A 20,797-nucleotide genomic window follows, 5' to 3' on the forward strand; every position below is an offset into this window, starting at 1 on the left:
AGTGGCTGAGGATTTTTTCTTAATATTAAAGTAAGATTCCTCACTCTCCTCTGTCACCTTATCAGGGATATTTAGAACTTCTCTGATAGCATCTATGAGAGCCTCTACACCCTGTGACAGAGTGCCCTCCACTACCTCTGTATCCACCTCACCTTCCTCCATTTCTGAACCTGCGTCATCAGAGTCAGAATGTAGTATATGGGCCAAGGTACGTTTTTATGGACAAATGGTAGAGGACTGAGACGCTGGTCTGGGTACTGAGTCCTTTTTGATAAACTCATCCATAGACTGCCTTAAGTATTGCGTCTCTTTCTCATTACGAGATAATATTGTAGAAATAGTGGAAATCATTCCCCTAATGGAGTCCAGCCATGCTGGTTCTGCCCCACTAGCCTGGGAAGGAAAACTACACTGAGTACACACTAGTGAACCCCTGGAGAAGAGGAACACTGTATCTGACATACTGCAGTAGTGACAGCACACACAGGAAAAGGTTAAAAGCACAATTAACCCACAAAGAGCCCTTCTAGAGAGACACAGAGAGAGTATGGAACCAGCACCCTTATCGCTAATGCCAAGCTTAGCTGGGTCGCAAACTAAGTACCTAGATTATAAGTACACTAGAAATCGCTCTCCCATGCTATAACCTCCTGGTACCATTGCGGTAAACTGGAGGCTTTCCGGAGGAGCTGCGCATCCCTGTCAGTCAGTGTCTGTGTCAGCTGCAGTAGGAAAAAATGGTGCTGATGAGATGCTGGATCCACTCATAGTGAAGCCCTGCCCCTTCAATGGCACGCAGTCCTCCAGCTCTTCTTTATACTGGCTTTATGTGTCTTGTGTGCATAAAATGGAGTAAGCACCCTTTTATGGCTGTAGTGCCAGTCTGGGTACTGTGTACACTATAGTGTACTTAGTCAGGAGACTCAGTCCGCCACGTTTAGAAGCCGTGCGTCTCCGTACCCTCATGCTGCCATAATAGCCGGTGACCCGCTAACTGGGACGCCGGCTTAGTACTCATCACTCTTCATTCTTCTGGCTCTGTTAGGGGTGGTGGCATGCTGTGGGAATGTACGCTCACCGTGGTGGCGCTTGCGAATAGTTCCCTCAGGAGCTAGCGTCCTGTCAGCGGGGAACGGGACCATTAACCCTTAGGGGGGTTGGTCCGTTTACCCCCCCAAGTCCCACAAAGCAGGCAGGCTGGTGCCATCCAGTCCTGCCTGAAAATAACAAATTTTAAAAATAAATGCAGAAAACTGTTCAGGAGCTTCCAGAGATGTGATCGGCTTCTATGGGCACATTATCTAAACTGAGTCTGGTAGGGGGGGCATAGAGGGAGGAGCCAGCACCAGTGGTGCAAGTAGAAAAAATGTCTTATGAGTACTGTGTGTGCGCGCCAAAAAATGGGTGTGGCCAAATGCCACATGGGGCGTGGCCAATGAAAATGGGGGCATGATACACATATGGGGGGGGCCCAGATACACATATGACCCCAGAGTGTCAGATACACGTTGCCCCAGAGTGTCAGATATACATTGCCCCAGAGTGCCAGATACACAAATGGCCCCACAGTGCCAGATACACAAATGCCCCAGTGTCAGATACACATTGCCCCAGTGTCAGATATACATTGCCCCACAGTGCCAGATATACATTGCCCCGCTGCGCTCTCCTCCCCTCACACAGACGCCAGCGGGAGGCAGGTATGGTGGATGGCCTGGTGGTACGGCGTACCGGCTGGGAATTTCTTACCGGTACACCGTACTGCCACGTACTGTCATACTTGCAGCGTTGCCCAGCACACACAATCAAACTTCTATAGTGCCCATGGCTCCTAGTGGACCCGTCTATACCTCAGTATCCTCTAGGACGTAAGAGAAATATAGGCAAGCATGTTAAAGATAAAGGCTGTAAGACCACCTCCAAGCAGTTTGATGTTCCTGTGACTACAGTTGCCAATATTATTAAGAAGATTAAAGTCCATGAGACTGTAGCCAACCTCTCTGGATGCAGCCACAAGAAGTAAATCAACCCCATATGCAACAAAAGTATAGTAAAAATGGTTTAAAAAAGAGCCAAGGAAAACTCCTTTTTGAGTGACAGTGGACCCCATGGAAAAAGATACAGGAAGACACCACTTTTTGAAGAAAAAAACCAACAACATAAAAAAACAAACTGTAATTTTCTAAAAATGTTTTTGTGAGAATGTCCTTCAGACAGATGAGATAATACTGCAGTTTTTGGAAGTCACATTAGCTCTATGTTCACACTAAGCTGTAAAAGAAAAGAACACTATACTTACTGTGAAACATTGAGGAGGCTTTGTTATTTTTTCCGGCTGCTTTGCTGCCTCTGGCACAGTATACCTTGAATCTGTGCAGGCCACAATGAAATATCAAGACTATTAAGGTTCTGGAGTGAAACATAGGGGGTCATTCCGAGTTGATCGCTCGCTAGCAACTTTTTGCAGTGCTGCGATAAGATAGTTGCCGCCTATGGGGGAGTGTATTTTAGCTTTGCAAGTGTGCGAATGCTTTTGCAGCCGACAGCACAAAACGTTTTTTGCTGTTTCTGAGTAGCTCTGGACTTACTCAGCCGCTGCGAACACTTCAGTCTTTTTGGTCCCGGAATTGACATCAGACACCCGCCCTGCAAACGCTTGGGCGCGCCTGCGTTTTTCCAAACACTCCCAGAAAACAGTCAGTTGACACCCACAAATGCCCTCTTTCTGTCAATCACCTTGCGATCGGCTGTGTGAATGGATTCTTCGTTAAATCCATCGCCCAGCACCGATCCTCTTTGTACCCGTATGACGCACCTGCGCATTGCGGTGCATACGCATGTACAGTTTTGCCAAGATTTAACCTGATCGCAGCATTGCAAAAAGTTGCTAGGTAACGATCAACTCGGAATGACCCCCATAGTGCTCAGTGTCAGAAAGCTCTGTCTCAGTAGTAGGTCATGTGTCCTCCAACAGGATAATGGGGGTCATTCCTACCCGATCGCACGCTGCACTTCTTCGCAGCCGTGCGATCGGGTCGGAACTGCGCATGCGCCGGCACCGCAGTGCGCTGGCGCATGGCAGGCAACGTTGTCTAGCGATCGCCTCTGAGACAGAGGCGGTCGCTAGGCGGGAAGAGGCCTGGCCAAGAGGGGGAGCGGTCCGGCCAAAGCAGGCATGGCCGGACCATTGGGGGGCGGCCCACGGCGGCTGTGTGACGTGCCATGCAGCCACTGCGGCCAGCGGGAGCGACAAGTAACTCCCGGCCAGCCGCAGGAGCTGCGCTGGCTGGGAGTTACTCCTCAAATACAAAGGCATTGCCGCTGTGCGATGCTTTTGTATTTGTGAGGGGGGCCGGCACAGACATGCGGGGCGGGCTAGCCCTGTGCTGGGCGTCCCCCCGCATGTCTGAGTTTACGATCGTAGCTGTGCTAAACTTAGCACAGCTACGATCAACTCGGAATGACCCCCAATAACCCAAAACTAAAGCTAAAAGCACCCAAGAATGGATAAGAACAGAACAGAACAGAACATTGGACTGTTCTGAAGTGGCATTCTATATGCCCTGATTTGAATCCTATCAACCATCAATGGAAAGAGCTGAAACATGTAGTCTGGAGAAGGCACCTATCACACCTGAGACAGATGGAGCAGTTTGCTAAGGAAGAATGGGCCAAACTACCTATTGACATGTGTAGAGGTCCCACTGAGAGGTACAGAAATCGCTTTATTGCAGTGATTGTCTCTAAATGTTGTGCATGCGCAATAATATATTAGGTTAGCAGTCCCATCATTTTTGTCCATGCTATTTCTAATTTTTTATTTATTTAAAATGTTTGTTGATTCAAAAATGAAATGCAAGTAATGATTGATATTAAATATGAAATAAATATATGGTTTTGCAAGAGACCTCGGATAAGCCGAGCCGTTCTTGCGAGACCTGATCATTGTGGTGGTTTTCAACTGATGTAAAAATGTACTACCTGTAATATTGCTTAACAGAATTTTGGACTGGACTAGGAATTGGGAAACTAAACAGTGGGTAGAGTTGGAAGCCCTATGTATGCAACAATATTCAGAATTTTTTCCTTGGCTCCCCTTGCTCCCTAAAACCCCTTTTGTTCACCCAACTATCTCTCCTCCTCTTTCCTTCTGGAAGACAACTTGTCGCTGTCCACGTATTTCTTCTGTATTCGGCCGTTTGACCTCTTTCCTTGCTAATACAGAATCCACGCCTGCTTTTACTCTTTGCGACTTCCATACATGGACGGTGGAGGGACTTTTCAGAGTCGGACAGCTGGTGACGTCATTGGGAGTTAAACAATTCTCAGATATTAAAACAAAATGGAAAATTCCATGTTCTGATTTCTGGAAATACTTACAGCTCAGACACTGCTCTTAAAGCTGTTACAGCTCAGACACTGGACGCCCGGGTGATAATGCCTTCCGTGCCTCTCGAGAACTGACACCATTTCAAAGACTTTGTGTCACTCCCTGTAGCCCAACACATACGATTTCCACCTTATGTAAGTTATTGCAGAACCCCACCTCCCAGACACCTCCTTCCTTTATCTCAGCTTGGGAAAAATATTCGGATATATTACTTTCAGACAAAGAATGTAAAGCTATATTCCACAAAGCGCACCAAAGCTCTATTTCTGTAAGTGAGGGAAATTCAATATAAAATTTGAATGCAATGGTATAGACATCCCTCCCTTGCTATGTATCCCACTGTGTCTGATAAATGTTGGAGATGCCAAAATGCTATTGGCTCTCTATTGCATATTTAGTGGAACTGTCCCTTACTCTGCCCCTTTTGGAATTCTGTTATAGTTGTCTCTCAAGATATAATTAAAACTACTGTTCCTGTCACTCCAGTCTTTTGGCTGTTGAACAATTCACCAATGTCAGTGTCGACTTATAATCTTACTTCGCCACTTGAGCAATGCCGCTCGTGCAACTATTCCCTCCCTCTGGAGATCCACTACCCCTCCTACCCAAAGATTATGGTTCTCTAGAATTGATTTCTATATGAACATGAAAGACATCCTTCTGGCCTCGAGAGATAGATTATCTGAGTTCATTGTCGTATGGCTTCCCTGACTAGACTATAACTTTACCTCGGCTTATAAAGATTATGTTTTCTCGATGACATTATTGAACTCAGGGAATGTATCTTAAGAAACTCCTAATAACTACCCACAGTAAACTTTCCTTAGTCTAGGTCATTATTCTCTTTCTTCTTTCCTATGACCTTTCTTTTAACATTTTCTTCCCCAAACCTTTTCTCACTTTATTCTCTTAATTGAAGTACATTTAGTTTTCAATGGTATTGTGACAGACTTTGGTTATATTAACTATATACTTAGTTTGCAAACTTCAATATGTCTTACTATATCGAATGTATATGTTAATTCTTACTACTCGCTGTGTCGAGTAATGCTATTTCTTTTTCCTTGCCATGATGACTGCCTCCCTTTTTTTTTCTTCCTTATGCTCAGGTATGTACTTCTTAACTCTTTCAATAAAAACAGATTATACCAATAAAATACGGAATAAACAAGTGTGTGTGCCCACAACGACATGGCAGTAGGACACGGGTTCTGTGACCTTCCTGTTCCCACACCCTGAATTCCCATCCTATGCCCGATTCCTGCTGGCCGAATCCACTGTTCGGATAGCAGCATACCTCCTGGTTCCGGAGTGGTCACCCCAAGCTGATTCCGCCTGCGACCGCTGCTCTGGCACCCTGTTCTGGAATGCAGCCAGCCTGCCTGGAGACGCTATTACACTCCGAAGCCACACCACCCTTCCACCATGTGCGTTCAGTAGACCTGCGCTGCCTGGCTTACCAGGGTGACCCGAACAGTGTAAGCAGCTGCCTGGGGGACTTCCGTTTTCTCTTCACTCTGGGTGCCCTATTTTCTTTTCCTTCCCAATGCATGATGGAGGTGTGGCCTTTACACACAGCGGCCATCTTACCATAGCCCTGCTGTCTCTTCAGTGTGCTTTACAGGCTTAATACAACTGACTTACTGTATATCGCCTCATAACATTATACTATTTGTAGTTCTCTCATCATGGTGAAACATCACCACTAGGGTGGCCAATCCAGGGCCATTTTTTCAATCCCCCCTGCCGTGACCAGCTCAGATAACTTACCCTAATCTGGATGGGAGGGAGGGTGGGCCACTTGCTGTGAGGTTCGGCGGGCGGACGGGCAGTGCAGGACGGCAGTGAGGTTCAGCAGGTGAGTGGCTGGCTGCACAGCGTGACCTCTGACTTCAGGTCATGCTGTGCAGTGTGCACAGGGGGGGTGAGGGGGAGCTGAGCAGGGGAAGCCGGGCAGCATCTGAGCCTCTTGAGGATGCTCAAAGATGCCCGACATAGAAAAAACTAAGGTGGTGGCCAACCCTGAAATCCCCAGGATTTTAAACTCCAATCCTGGGATTGAATCCCAGACAAGTTTAGGCCAAAATCCCAGGATCCCACCGATCCTGATCCCGGGATTAGCCACCCTAATCACCACCCTGCTGCAGCAGCCGACTTGATAAGTTTGCAGAAATACGTCATTGCAGATATATTCATCTCCTGCTTCTAGTGAACAGCCAGATCCCAGTGCCTCTGATCTATCACAAGACTCTGCTTCTGCACCCTATTCTCAGGCATCTTTGCAACAAGTATTGGAGGCCATAGCAGGCAGTGAGAAGAGGTTATCCGACAATATTGAGAAGGTCCCTTTATCATAATTGAGGCAGGATGTGCAGCGCTTACGTGAATGGTATGGCAAGTTGGAAATACATTAACTAATGAAGATTCTCATGGCCCACTGAATGCCACTGTCACCTCTTTATATCAACAAGTTTCTATTATACAAAATAAACCCCTGGACATTTAGGGGCATCTACGTAGGAATAATGGTGGTAATTCCGAGTTGTTCGCTCGCTGCTATTTTTAGCAGAATTGCTAATAGGCTAAAATCCGGCAGTTCTGCGCATGCGTAAGCTCAGCAGGGCGCACGCGCTAAGCAATTTTACACAAAACTATGCTATTTTACTCACGGGCGGACAAAGCTTTTCAATCGCTCTGCTGATCGTAGTGTGATTGACAGGAAGTGGGTGTTTCTGGGCGGAAACTGGACGTTTTCAGGGAGTGTGCTAAAAAACGCAGGTGTGCCAGGTAAAAACGCAGGAGTGGCTGGGCGTGTTTGTGATGTCAAACCAGGAACTAAACGGATTGAGGTGATCGCAATCTAGGAGTAGGTCTGGAGCTACTCAGAAACTGCAAGGAAATACTTAATAGCAGAATTGCTAATCTTTCGTTAGCAATTCTGCTATGCTAAGATACACTCCCAGGGGGCGGCGGCTTTGTGTTTGCATTTCTGCTAAAAGTAGCTAGCGAGCGAACAACTCGGAATGAGGGCCAATGTTCGGTTTGTTGGCATACCAGGAAAGGAGGAAGGATCCTCCCGTGAATCCTTCCTGGAGGCCTGGTTACTTAAAACCTATGGTAAAGACTCATTTACCCATCAATTCACAGTGGAAAGGGCACATCAGATACCCACTTGCCCTCTGCCTCCTGGAGTCCACCTCGCACTTTCATAGCAAAGTTCCTGCACTATAAAAATTATGATACAGTCCTATGCCTGGGACGCAGGAAAGTCCCCTTGAATAGAAATGTTTTGAAGATCTCTGCTTTCCCTGACTTTGCCACTGATGTTTAAAAATATAGGGCACAATTTGTGCCTGTCAAGCGCAGGCTGCATGATTTGAACCTTCCTTTATCCATGCTGTTCCCATCTTAACTTCCTGTGGTAGCGGACAGTGAATCTGAATTCTTTAGCACTCCACGCGAGATGGCTACCTGGCTCAATCATTATGCTCCCGGTGGTCCGCAGATGGCTCCAGACTGACTGACCACTTAATGGGGGTCATTCCGAGTTGATCGCTCGCCAGCAGCCTTTAGCAGCCATGCAAACGCTATGCCGCCGCCCACTGGGAGTGTATTTTAGCTTAGCAGAAGTGCGAACGAAAGGATCGCAGAGCGACTACCATTTTTTTTGTGCAGTTTCAAAGTAGCTCAAAACCTACTCAGCGCTTGTGATCACTTCAGACTGTTCAGTTCCTGTTTTGACGTCACAAACACGCCCTGCGTTCGCCCAGCCATGCCTGCGTTTTTTCTGCCACGCCTGCGTTTTTCCGAACACTCCCTGAAAACGGTCAGTTGACACCCAGAAATGGCCACTTCATGTCAATCACTCTGCGGCCACCAGTGCGACTGAAAAGCTTCGCTAGACCCTGTGTGAAACTACATTGTTCGTTGTAATAGTGCGTTGCGCGTGCGCATTGCGCCGCATACGCATGCGCAGAAGTGCCTTTTTTTGCCTCATCGCTGCGCAGTGAACGAAAGCAGCTAGCGATCAACTCAACTCGGAATGACCACCAATATCCTTGATTTTGCTATTTAAACTGCATTCTCACCTGTTGTTTTTTTTTTTTTTTTACTATTGGGGTTGAATTAATAAATTTTAAGGGGATAACTGTTTTGCTTTATTTGAGGCCTTACAACTAGTTGTTTTTGATATATCTGGGAACCAGTTGATTACCTTTTGCAACTGTGGTACTCCCTTGTATTGGTGGATTTAATAATTCATTGCATCTGTACTCTGGGCCCGATTCAGAGCTGATTGTAGATGTGCTAAAATGAGACCCCCCACCCACCCACAGGGCCATCTTAAAAGCTTTGCCCCTGGGCAAAGCAATGCACTGCGGCTCCTACCCATCCTCCAGCAGTAGGAGCGGCGGGTACTATCAGCAGCAGCTTTGATGTCCCACTGGCGGTAGAGGGTGTTCTATCTTCCGCTCAGCATGTAGGACCTGGAGCAGTAATTTCATCTGATTACTCCTTTACTGCACAGATGGTGGGAGATGGGGCAGGAGAGAGAGCACTAAATTGTAGAAAGGGACATTGGGATGAATGAAGGGGTCCCGGAACATGACTTCCAGGGTGGTAGGGGGTGTTTTATACGTAGGGGAGGGGTGGATAGTGGAGTGTGCTGAATATTCATCATTTTCTGGTGGGAGGGTAGCTTGCTTGACTGCAGATATCTCCAGTTCCTGGAAATAGATTTCTTAGCATTTAATGGGGTAAAACACTAGAGAGTTCCACTTTTTAGGAAGTACTGGGGACTTGGGGATCAGAGTTCAGGAGCCAGAGCAATCCACCAATGAAAATATGAAACTGCATATTAGGTGTGTGGAGCTGGAGCAGGAATCAGCTGCTGGAAGGCTGATATCTCTGATAGTAGAGACAAGCTGTCAGTGTCCACTGACAGGGGAGAGTCTCAGCTTTTGGAGTATACTTTCAGAAAAACTCTAAGTCAGACAGAACCCAAGATATCTGGCTGGGAAGATAAATTAACAGGCTCGGATGGGGACCACTGCTTTGAAGTCAGATATCTCAGGTTCCCCAGGGCCGATTTTCAAAAACCTGGTTCCCCTGGAAAGAGGAGACTCTCAGCTATCAGCATAGGGCCCTTATACTCCTGGGGCCCTTGGGCAAGAGCCCATTGAGCCCATACAAAAAGATGGCCCTCCCCCCCTCCTCCCCATAGAGGTGCGAAAACATCGCATGACGGCGGATTATTTGGAATTTTGTAGATATTCTGGACTCACCACCGTCTGGAATAAATCCTCCATAATGCCATTATGAAGGGTCCATCCTACTAACCCGAAGCTTTCTTTGCTGTTATGTTGGGATGGCCAATTTAAATATCTCAGGGTACTAATTACTAATGTTTCCTCTGATTATATTTATATTCCATTGAACCTGAAGCCTTTACTCTTAAAAAAAAAGTGGTGCAAACTTCCACTCACAGTTTCGAACAGGGTAAGCCTTATTAAGATGATAGTACAGCCAACAATGTAATATGTACTGCAACAGTCACCGATTTATATCCTGGTCTCCTTTTTCAGGTAGCAGAATAGCATGCTTTCCTTATTAATAAGGGACAATAAACGATCTGGGATCAAAGTTGATGTGCTCACTAGACATAAATCTGAATGTGATTTTTAGTGCTTCCTTACTTTCAATTTTATTACTTTGCTGCTTAGATGGTGCACATTCGGTTGTGGGTGCCGGACGACAGTACTGACTCTTTGCCTGTTGCTTTAGCCCAACAAGCCGCTCCTGGGTGCACTCCTCTACAAGCACTGCTGAGTGGTGAGTCCAGTCTACATAGTCCTCCCATTATTACTCAGGCCGTTAAAATCTGGCGTAAGGTATGGAGCCTGGTCCAGTACAGTGACCTTGATCCTGATACCCCCCTGTGTCACTCTAGTTGGCTTCATGAATTAGGCACTCATCTGGGAGGCTCATGTGGGGGGGGGGGGGGGGGGGGGCGGGGGCACTAGGGGCATTGCAACAATTGTGTTCACTGGACTGGTATGAATCCACACAAGTTATGAAGCATGCATAAATATCATAATCAGGAGAAACCAACGTTCGGGTTTTGCTGAGATGTAAAGTCTCAATAATTTTTGCTGGTGGTGCACCATAAACACTGTAATTGCTTATTTGCAAAAATAGAAAAGAAAAAAGATTATTTTTTGGTGCACTTTTGGAAATAAACAGTAGAAGATAAATTCTAGATATTCAGAGAAATGCATGCATTCAAGATAATAACAATATATTATAATTGTTGTTATCTTAAATGCATACATTTCCCTTAATATATGGAAAGCACTAAATAGGATATAATACAACTTTGGGGGTCATTCCGAGTTGTTCGCTCGGTAAAAATCTTCGCATCGCAGCGATTTTCCGCTTAATGCGCATGCGCAATGTCCGCACTGCGACTGTGCCAAGTAAATTTGCTATGCACTTCGGAATTTTACTCACAGCATTTTCATTGTTCTGGCGATCGTAATGTGATTGACAGGAAATGGGTGTTACTGGGCGGAAACAGGCCGTTTTATGGGCGTTTTGGAAAAAACGCTACCGTTTCCGGAAAAAACGCAGGAGTGGCTGGAGAAACGGGGGAGTGTCTGGGCGAACGCTGGGTGTGTTTGTGACGTCAAACCAGGAACGACAAGCAGTGAAATGATCGCAGATGCCGAGTAAGTCTGAAGCTACTCAGAAACTGCTACGAGGTATGTAATCGCAATATTGCGAATACATCGTTCGCAATTTTAAGATGCTAAGATTCACTCCCAGTAGGCGGCGGCTTAGCATGAGCAAATCTGCTAAAATTCACTTGCGAGCGAACAACTCGGAATGACCCCCTTTGTATCAGACAATGTGGTGCAACATTATACCCTGCTGATATTTAATCAGAACTAATGCACAAATGTATAAAACTGTTAGCTCATCTTTCAGGAGATTATTATTATTTTTGACCAATGTTATCCGTTGTTGTACAATACACAACCTTGAGTTTACATATCATTTGTTGTGGGCATTTTGAATGCACCATTCTACATATCTGGTAACAAAGTAAATAAGATACACTACTGATAGTTGGTGTCAAATACATGGTGAAACACCTTACTTTGCTGACCTTCAAAATTAGAAAGAATCACAGGACTCTCAGAAATATACCTTTTTGTCAGACCAATATGGTGCTGAAAGTCTTAAACAAATTCTTTAAACCCTTGATTGAGTTGAATATTTCAGCATTACGCATAAAATGTAAGGTCATTTTGTGATACCATACCAGTTGTTACACCTCCATCCCCTTCCCTGGGAACAGGAGTTTATCTCTCCATTCTTTAGTGGACTCTCATTGGTGATTCAAATAAGCGGTAAAACCTGTGGCAGTTTCTCAATTGGCAGGATAACACTTTGTCTAAAGCCAAAGGCAGATCCATCTATTCTTTTTTCAATTTATTTTGTAGAAATAGTGATAGTGGCTATCAACTGCAACTACTACCTCTCTGATTTCCCTTAAGCATTGTCTATTCTGTGAACTCTCATCAACGATTATGGGGACTTATGTCACAACAATAGTGACCTGCTACCACACCACACTGAATATGCCCAACCTCATCTGATCTTGGAAGCTATAAAGTGTAGGGCAAGGCCAGTACCTGGTGGGAGACCATCATGAAATACCAGGTGTTGTAGGTCCGGGAAAATGGAATTTCCCCAGTCTAATGCTGACAGCAGATTCACTAATCTCTTTTCCTTCAAATGTCAGGTTGGAAACGATAAGCTGAAAAGCCAATTTGACTACTTTTATATATATATATATCTCGCATATATTTATTTAATTAAACAAATCAGGGACACCTATGTATACTCAGCACAAGAGCAAAGTGCCTTACCTGTTTAACTGATTGTGAAATAAAGAATAAACATAATTACAGTGAGCAGTGGCGCTGAGACCTGAGCTTCATGTTTAATCATTGTTGCATGTAAAACAAAATGACTCTTAGTACTTACTGTTCCAGGGTTCTTTCATGTTTACAGAACCTAAGGCTGCTTTGCATTTTGAAAGTGTTCCATCAACATTAATAGCATCATTCCTGTAAAGACTAAAAGATGATATGCGGGAGTCAAAGTGACATTTTGTTATCACAGCACAGCCACATCATTGCGGCCATTGCAGGGTACATTGACATTGACATATTAAAAGACTACGGTTACTATAAGCAGCACTAAATACCACACTGCAATCTATTAAAGTATGAGAAATGTTTATTTCCACAATTAAAGATCCAACATCTGGCAGAATTCTACTTAAGACACATGATATATTATCGCAGTTTAATCATTTTTACACCGAACTGTATGCCACAAAAAACATTGATACTGCTTTACATTCTAGATTGTGGGAGGAAGCAAATCTACCTAAACTTACTCAGGCTCAGAGGGATCTTTTGTCAACAGATATGGCAGAACAGGAACTAGAGTTGGTCATAAACAGCCTACCACTGCATAAATCTCTGGCCCAGATGGTTATACAGGGGCATACTTTAAACTTCTCCAGCATGAGATTACTCCAACTTTACTTGAGCTTTATGGTAAACTCTTTCATGATAACCCTGTATATCCCTCGTTCTCTAAAGCGCTAAGGACCCTGATTCCCAAGCTGGGCAGGGATCTAACTTCGGTAAATGCATATAGACCTATCTCTTTACTAAATACTGATTTCAAGATCTTTTCAAAACTAATGGCCAACAGACTGCAATGTATACTCCCTGATTTGTTAACTCATCACCAGGTTGGATTTGGCAATCAGTGAAGGAGTTATGGACAGCTCTTGCAATGGTGATTACCGCTTTACTCTCTTTGAATCTTAATTGTATGTTGCTGAGCCGAAATTGATGTCTGCTCTTTATCGACTGAACATCACTAAAGCGATCTCTTCTATCGCTGCAGAGCTGGAGGGTTGGAGCAATCTCCTACTATCTTATTTAGGCAGGATGCGTTTAATAAAAATGGTGACCTTCCCACGCCTACTTTATTGCAATCCTTACCACTCCTACTTACGCAGCGTGACACTTTAAATATTATTCCGAAAGTTCCTCTGGAATGGTAAACGTCCAAGAATAGCCCTACTAAAACTACAACAGACCAGGGACAATAGAGATATCAATTTTCTGCAATAACATATTACAACCATGCATCTATTTGTGATACTTGCATAACTGGTTACACAATAGTAATATTTATACATATTCAACTTTAGACAAACAATTTTTGCCAGAGGGTAATTTAATCAGCTTCCTACATCAACATGATGTAGAAATTAGCCATGAAATAAGGGAGAACCCTCTATTATGGTCTACAAGAAAGGTGTGGTTATTTTGCTCCATCATAACAATTTAAACGTGCATAAGTCCTTGTTTCTACCTTTTCTGACTAACCCTGATTTCCAAATCGGACTTGCATCCTTACATTATGGTGGAGGGAAGGAGTGAAAGACGTGGGTAGTATTTTAGATACTTCTTCTAACCGTATACTGATATTTGAGCAGGCTAGAGAAAAACATCCGTTACTTCAACGGTTTCCTTTGGTGTTCTTTCAGGCACAACACTATGCAGGTTCGGTTATCAGGGGGTTTTCTGATCATGATTGCCAAAATACAATTGACGTCATGCTTCGGTCCAGTCCACCCACCGAAAAGGCTATTTCCTGGCATTATACCATTCTGAGAAAGCAAATAGACCATGAGAAGGTCACCTCAGGGGTTAAGCAATGGTCTTCCTCATTTTCCTCATTGACATGCGAAGACTTGCTTAAAAACCTGCACAATTCATGTAAGTTATTGCCTGCAGCACAATATCAAGAAATGTTTTTAAATATTTTTCATAGGTCCTATTTAACACCTCATAGGCAGTGTTTAGCAGGTATGACTTCTTCATATAACTATCTATGATGTAAGGCTCCTCAAGCGGACTTTCTCCATTGTTTCTAGTCTTGCCCTTTACTAGGCCACTTTTGGCTTTCAGTTTGGAAATTCTCTTTAGATCATCTATTCACAGCTGAGTGGGCAATCTTTGGGATGATACCTACCACACAACAGACAGCTAAAGGATGTAGGAAACTTATATTAGCAATTAGTGCTGCTGCCAGGAAAGTAATATTACAGATTACGGACTTCTCTACCTTCTTTACAGATGTTTCAAAACAAGTTGTTCCATGTTTTGAACATGGAATGGAGTGACACTTTTCTGAATAAAGAACGCTTAGCCCCAATATTTTTTTATATGTTGGAAAGTTATGTTGGGAATTCTAAAGTAGAATTAATGATACTCTAAAAAAAATACCACGTGGTATGAACAACGGAGAGTCTTGGGAGACCTGCTTTTCAACGTATGACAGGGATTTAATTTTAACCTCATTTTTGGCCCAGAGGAAACTGTTGTCCTGCGTCGCTCCCCCCCCCCCCCCCTTACACACACACACACACACACACACACACACACACACACACACACACACACTCTTCTGATGCATTGGCTCATGTTATTTGCATCGATAGTAATACTGTTATCTCCACAACGGTTTCTTGGAGGTCTATTCATATCTTCATTCTTTATTTATTTATGACAAACTACTGTACATCCTAATTATAGGTGGACTGGCATTACTGACCAATCTATTGCAATGTTACTTGCCTAATGTATTCAATATGAAATACCATTCAGATGTTTGCCTATTGCCATGCATGTGTATCATTCTCGTGTGCATTGAATAATGTATTATAAAAACTTCTGGTGCTCTACGCCAGGCATTCCCAACCACGGTCGTCGAGGCACACTAACAGTGCAGGTTTTAGTGATATCCAGGCTACAGCAGAGGTGACTTAATTAGTAGCTCAGTTATTTTGATTTAACCATCTGTGCTGCAGCCTGGATATCACTAAAACCTGCACTGTTGGTTTGCCTTGAGGACCATGGTTGGGAATGCCTGGTCTACACAATATCATTTTATTTTGGAAAGAAATTATAGAAGTGTTCATGGAATGAGAGGTTGTACATTACTATCTTCAAATATGTTATCATTTCTAATCTAGACCTTGTCATAAATTGGCTGACGTTTAGCTGTCCCAGGACAAGAAGCACTAACTGAGCTTGATGATGTGCACTGGTGTAATCCAAAATATTGTGCATGGCACATCCAATGCATTCATAATAGACATCCCTTGTTCTCTCACTGATACTAAGAAAGCAAGAAATTATTGTACTGTCAGGTAGATGTATTATACCTAGAGATGAGCGGGTTCGGTTCCTCGAGATCCGAACCCCCCCGAACTTCACCTATTTTACACGGTTCCGAGATAGTCTCGGATCTTCCCGCCTTGATCGGTTAACCCGAATGCGCCCGAACGTCATCATCCCGCTGTCGGATTCTCGCGAGATTCGTATTCTATATAAAGAGCCGCGCGTCGCTGCCATTTTCACTCGTGCATTGGAGATTGAACGGAGAGGACGTGGCTGCATTCTCTCCCTGAAAAGCTCCGTAATCTGTGCTCAGTGTGCTGCAAATATCTGTGCTCAGTGTGCTGCAAATATCTCTGCTCAGTGTGCTGAAAATATCTACGTTCGCTGCCTGAAAACGCTCCATATCTGTGCTCAGTGTGCTGCAAATATCTGTGCTCAGTGTGCTGCATTGTGGGGACTGGGGACCACCAGTATAATAGTAGTACAGTACAGTAGGCCATTGCTGTATCTTGCAGCTCTGTGTCACTGCAAATATCCATTCCATATCTGTGCTGCATTATTGTGAGCAGTATATATAGTATTACAGTGCAGCATTTTGGTGACCAACAGTATATAGTTGTACAGTAGGCCATTGCTGTATCTTGCAGCTCTGTGTCACTGCAAGTATCCATTCCATATCTGTGCTGCATTATTGTGAGCAGTATATATAGTATTACAGTGCAGCATTTTGGTGACCAACAGTATATAGTTGTACAGTACAGTAGGCCATTGCTGTATCCAATGTCCAGTCCAGTTCCTGATACTCAAATTAAAGATGTCACTGTTGAAGTACACCAGGATGAGGATATGGGTGTTGCTGGCGCTGGCACTGATGGTGAGGTGGTTTGTTAAGTCAGGCACCCGGGGAGACACCTGTTGTCTGTGGGACGAATATGGCCATTGACATGCCTGGTCAAATTACAAAAAAAATCATCTCTTCGATGTGGAATTATTTTAACAGAAATGCGGACAACAGGTGTCAAGCTGTGTGTTGCCTTTGTCAAGCTGTAATAAGTAGGGGTAAGGAAGTTAACCACCTAGGAACATCCTCCCTTATACGTCACCTGGAGCGCATTCATCAGAAGTCATTGACAAGTTCAAAAACTTTGGGTGGCAGTGGAAGCAGTCCACTGACAACTAAATCCCTTCCTCTTGTACCCAAGCTCCTGCAAACCACACCACCAACTCCCTCAGTTTCAATTTCCTCCTTAGACAGGAACGCCAATAGTCCTGCAGGCCATGTCACTGGCAAGTCTGACGAGTCCTCTCCTAACTGGAATTCCTCCAATGGATCCTTGAGTGTAACGCCTACTGCTGCTGGTGCTGCTGTTGTTGCTGCTGGGAGTCGATTGTCATCCCGGAGGGGAAGTCGGAAGACCACTTGTACTACTTCCAGTAAGCAATTGACTGTCCAACAGTCCTTTGCGAGGAAGATGAAATATCACAGAAGTCATCCTGCTGCAAAGCGGATAACTCAGGCCTTGGCAGCTGTGGTGGTGTTAAACGTGTGTCCGGTATCCACCATTAATTCACAGGGAATTAGAGAATTTATTGAGTTAGTGTGTCCCCGGTACCAAATACCATCTAGGTTCCACTTCTCTAGGCAGGCGATACCGAGAATGTACACAGACGTCAGAAAAAGAGTCACCAGTGTCCTAAAAAATGCAGTTGTACCCAATGTCCACTTAACCACGGACATGTGGACAAGTGGAGCAGGGCAGACTCAGGACTATATGACTGTGACAGCCCATTGGGTGGATGTATTACCTCCCGCAGCAAGAACAGCAACGGCGGCACCAGTAGCAGCATCTCGCAAGCGCCAACTCGTTCCTAGGCAGGCTAGGCTTTGTATCACCGCTTTCCATAAGAGGCATACAGCTGACAACCTCTTACGGAAACTGAGGAACATCATCGCAGAATGGCTTACCCCAATTGGACTCTCCTGGTGATTTGTGACATCGGACAAAGCCACCAATATTGTGCGTGCATTACATCCGGGCAAATTCCAGCACGTCCCATGTTTTGCACATATATTGAATTTGGTGGTGCAGAATTTTTTTAAAAACGAGAGGGGCGTGCAAGAGATGCTGTCGGTGGCCCGAAGAATTGCGGGCCACTTTCGTCATTCAGCCACCGCGTGCCGAAGACTGGAGCACCAGCAAACACTCCTGAACCTGCCCCGCCATCATCTAAAGCAAGAGGTGGTAACGAGGTGGAATTCAACCCTCTATATGCTTCAGAGGATGGAGGAGCAGCAAAAGGCCATTCAAGCCTATACATCTGCCTACGATATAGGCAAAGGAGGGGGAATGATTTCAACGTTGTGCAAGGTTCTGCAACCCTTTGAACTTGCCACACGTGAAGTCAGTTCACACACTGCCAGCCTGAGTCAGGTCATTCCCCTCATCAGGCTTTTGCAGAAGCAGCTGGAGAGATTTAAGGAGGAGCTAAAATGGAGCGATTCCGCTAGGCATGTGGGACTTGTGGATGGAGCCCTTAATTCGCTTAACCAGGATTCACGGGTGGTCAATCTGTTGAAATCAGAGCACTACATTTTGGTCACCCTGCTCGATCCTAGGTTTAAAGCCTACGTTGTATCTCTCCTTCCGGTAGACACAAGTGTGCAGAGGTGCTAAGACCTGCTGGTGAGACACTTGTCAAGTCAAGCGGAACGTGACCCGTCAACAGCTCCTCCTTCACATTCTCCCGCAACTGGGGCTGCGAGGAAAAGGCTAAGAATTCCGAGTCCACCCGCTGGTGGTGATGCAGGGCAGTCTGGAGCCAGTGCTGACATCTGGTCCGGACTGAAGGACCTGCCAATGATTGCTGACATGTCGTCTACTGTCACTGCATATGATTCTGTCACCATTGAAAGAATGGTGGAGGATTATATGAGTGACCGCATCCAAGTAGGCACGTCAGACAGTCCGTACGTATACTGGCAGGAAAAAGAGGCAATTTGGAGGCCCTTGCACAAACTGGCTTTATTTTACCTAAGTTGCCCCCCCTCCAGTGTATACTCCGAAAGAGTGTTTAGTGCAGCCGGTCACCTTGTCAGCAATCAGCGTACGAGGTTACTTCCAGAAAATGTGGAGAAGATGATGTTCATCAAAATGAATTATAATCAATTCCTCCGTGGAGACATTCACCAGCAATTGCCTCCAGAAAGTACACAGGGACCTGAGATGGTGGATTCCAGTGGGGACGAATTAATACTCTGTGAGGAGGATGTACATAGTGAAAGGGGTGAGGAATTGGATGATGAGGAGGAGGTGGACATCTTGCCTCTGTAGAGCCAGTTTGTGCAAGGAGAGATTGATTGCTTCTTTTTTGGTGGGAGCCCAAATCAACCAGTCATTTCAGCCACAGTCGTGTGGCAGGCCCTGTGGCTGAAATGATGGGTTTGTTAAAGTGTGCATGTCCTGTTTATACAACATAAGGGAGGGTGGGAGGGCCCAAGGACAATTCCATCTTGCACCTCTTCTTTTTTTTTTATTTATCTCTGCATCATGTGATGTTTGGGGCTAATTTTTTTAAGTGCCATCCTGTCTGACACTGCAGTGCCACTCCTAGATGGGCCAGGTGTTTGTGCTGGCCACTTGGGTCGCTTAGCTTAGTCATCCAGCGACCTTGGTGCAAATTTTAGTACTAAAACAAATATTGTGAGGTGTGAGGTGTTCAGAATAGATTGGAAATGAGTGGAAATTATGGTTATTGTGGTTAATACTATCGGATCAAAATGACCCCCAAATTCTATGATTTAAGCTGTTTTTGAGGGTTTTTTGAAAAAAAACACCCGAATCCAAAACACACCCGAATCCGACAAAAAAATTTCATGGAGGTTTTGCCCTGCTTGTCTGGTCTTGTCAAAAGATTTTTTAAGTCTGCTAAAAAATCAGGAGACCCGATCGCCAATCACTAGGCCAACTTAGTAGTGTGTAAGCTCCTAACACTGGTTTGTCCAATTCTTCTCCCAATTCGTCCCTGTGAGAGGCAGCTGGTCTGCCAAAGATTAGATTACTTTTATGGTGATAAAATCCTTTCAGCAGATTGTTTCAGCAAATACAGATTGGAGATCTGCATCAAAACCGGACAGGTGTGCATGCATAGATTGGGTGTCGAAATTGCGACCTGGTCTCCAGTAGGATTGTTTCAACAGTATGGTCTGCAGTTGGATCCCTGGAGGATTGGATAAGTGTGTACCCAGCTTTAAGAGACAAATGTGTCTGATAGAATGGTCCGGACACCTGGGGGTATATTTACTAAAGGTTGGTTTTAATCGATCATTGTTTTTTTTTTTTATTGATTTGAAATTGATCTATATCAATGTTGTGTTTTAGGGGTTAAAACACACATTAACTAACATTTAACTGTCAGTATAATGAATTGTAGTCAGTAAATGTGTGTTTAGCCCCTGGAACACAACATCAATTTAGATTGATATAAAATCGATAAAAAATTGATTAAAACTGACCATTAACTGTAGCTTCACAATTTTAATCAAACAGTTGCATTTTATCTCCTTTACCCTCTTGTTCTAAAGAGGTATCCTTGTTGTTCACAGTGTTATTAGGTATTGAAGATTATTGAATGGATCCTCAGTGACAATGAACATAGGGCCTTATTCAGTATGGATCGCATCGCATACTGAAGTATTTATGCCCAGTGTACATGCGCAGGAACAGTACTGCGCATGTGCACACAGTGATTGCATCTTTCTTATCGAAACGCCTCTGACAGGCAGAGGTGTTCGCGGGACAGTGGGGGGCATCGACGTGGTGTTGCGGGGGCATCGACTCAACATTACGGGGGCATGCTGTCGGGAACGAGGGCAGGTTTGGGTAGGCCGCATGACGTCACATGCGGCTGCTATGGCTGGAAACATGGCGATGGGCTGGCTGCCTTTGCATCCGGGCTGCGGAGGCAGGGGGGCTACTCAAAATCAGAGATGCAATGACATTTGTATTGTGATAGCATCGCTGGCCACCACTATTTTAGCAAAACTGCAACTGAAGCTGAATAAGGCCCATAATCAAAGTGGAAATTAGCAAAATACAATTTTCATAAATTCTTTATTCAAATTAGAAGAATG

General features: G+C 44.7%; 1 protein-coding gene across 4 annotated transcripts in view; it reads right to left on the reverse strand.

The window, feature by feature from the left end:
• The window catches only part of LOC135050849 (uncharacterized), a 135,097-nt gene that overhangs the window by 48,225 nt on the left and 66,075 nt on the right, over positions 1-20,797 (reverse strand). For all 4 annotated transcript variants that reach the window (XM_063957142.1, XM_063957141.1, XM_063957140.1 and 1 more), the window contains one exon: positions 12,440-12,531. In XM_063957142.1, the coding sequence (XP_063813212.1) occupies positions 12,440-12,531 (92 nt within the window). The remainder of the gene's footprint in view (positions 1-12,439; positions 12,532-20,797) is intronic.

The sequence above is a fragment of the Pseudophryne corroboree genome, chromosome 2 (genome assembly GCF_028390025.1).
Source record: "Pseudophryne corroboree isolate aPseCor3 chromosome 2, aPseCor3.hap2, whole genome shotgun sequence".
Taxonomy (NCBI): domain Eukaryota; kingdom Metazoa; phylum Chordata; class Amphibia; order Anura; family Myobatrachidae; genus Pseudophryne; species Pseudophryne corroboree.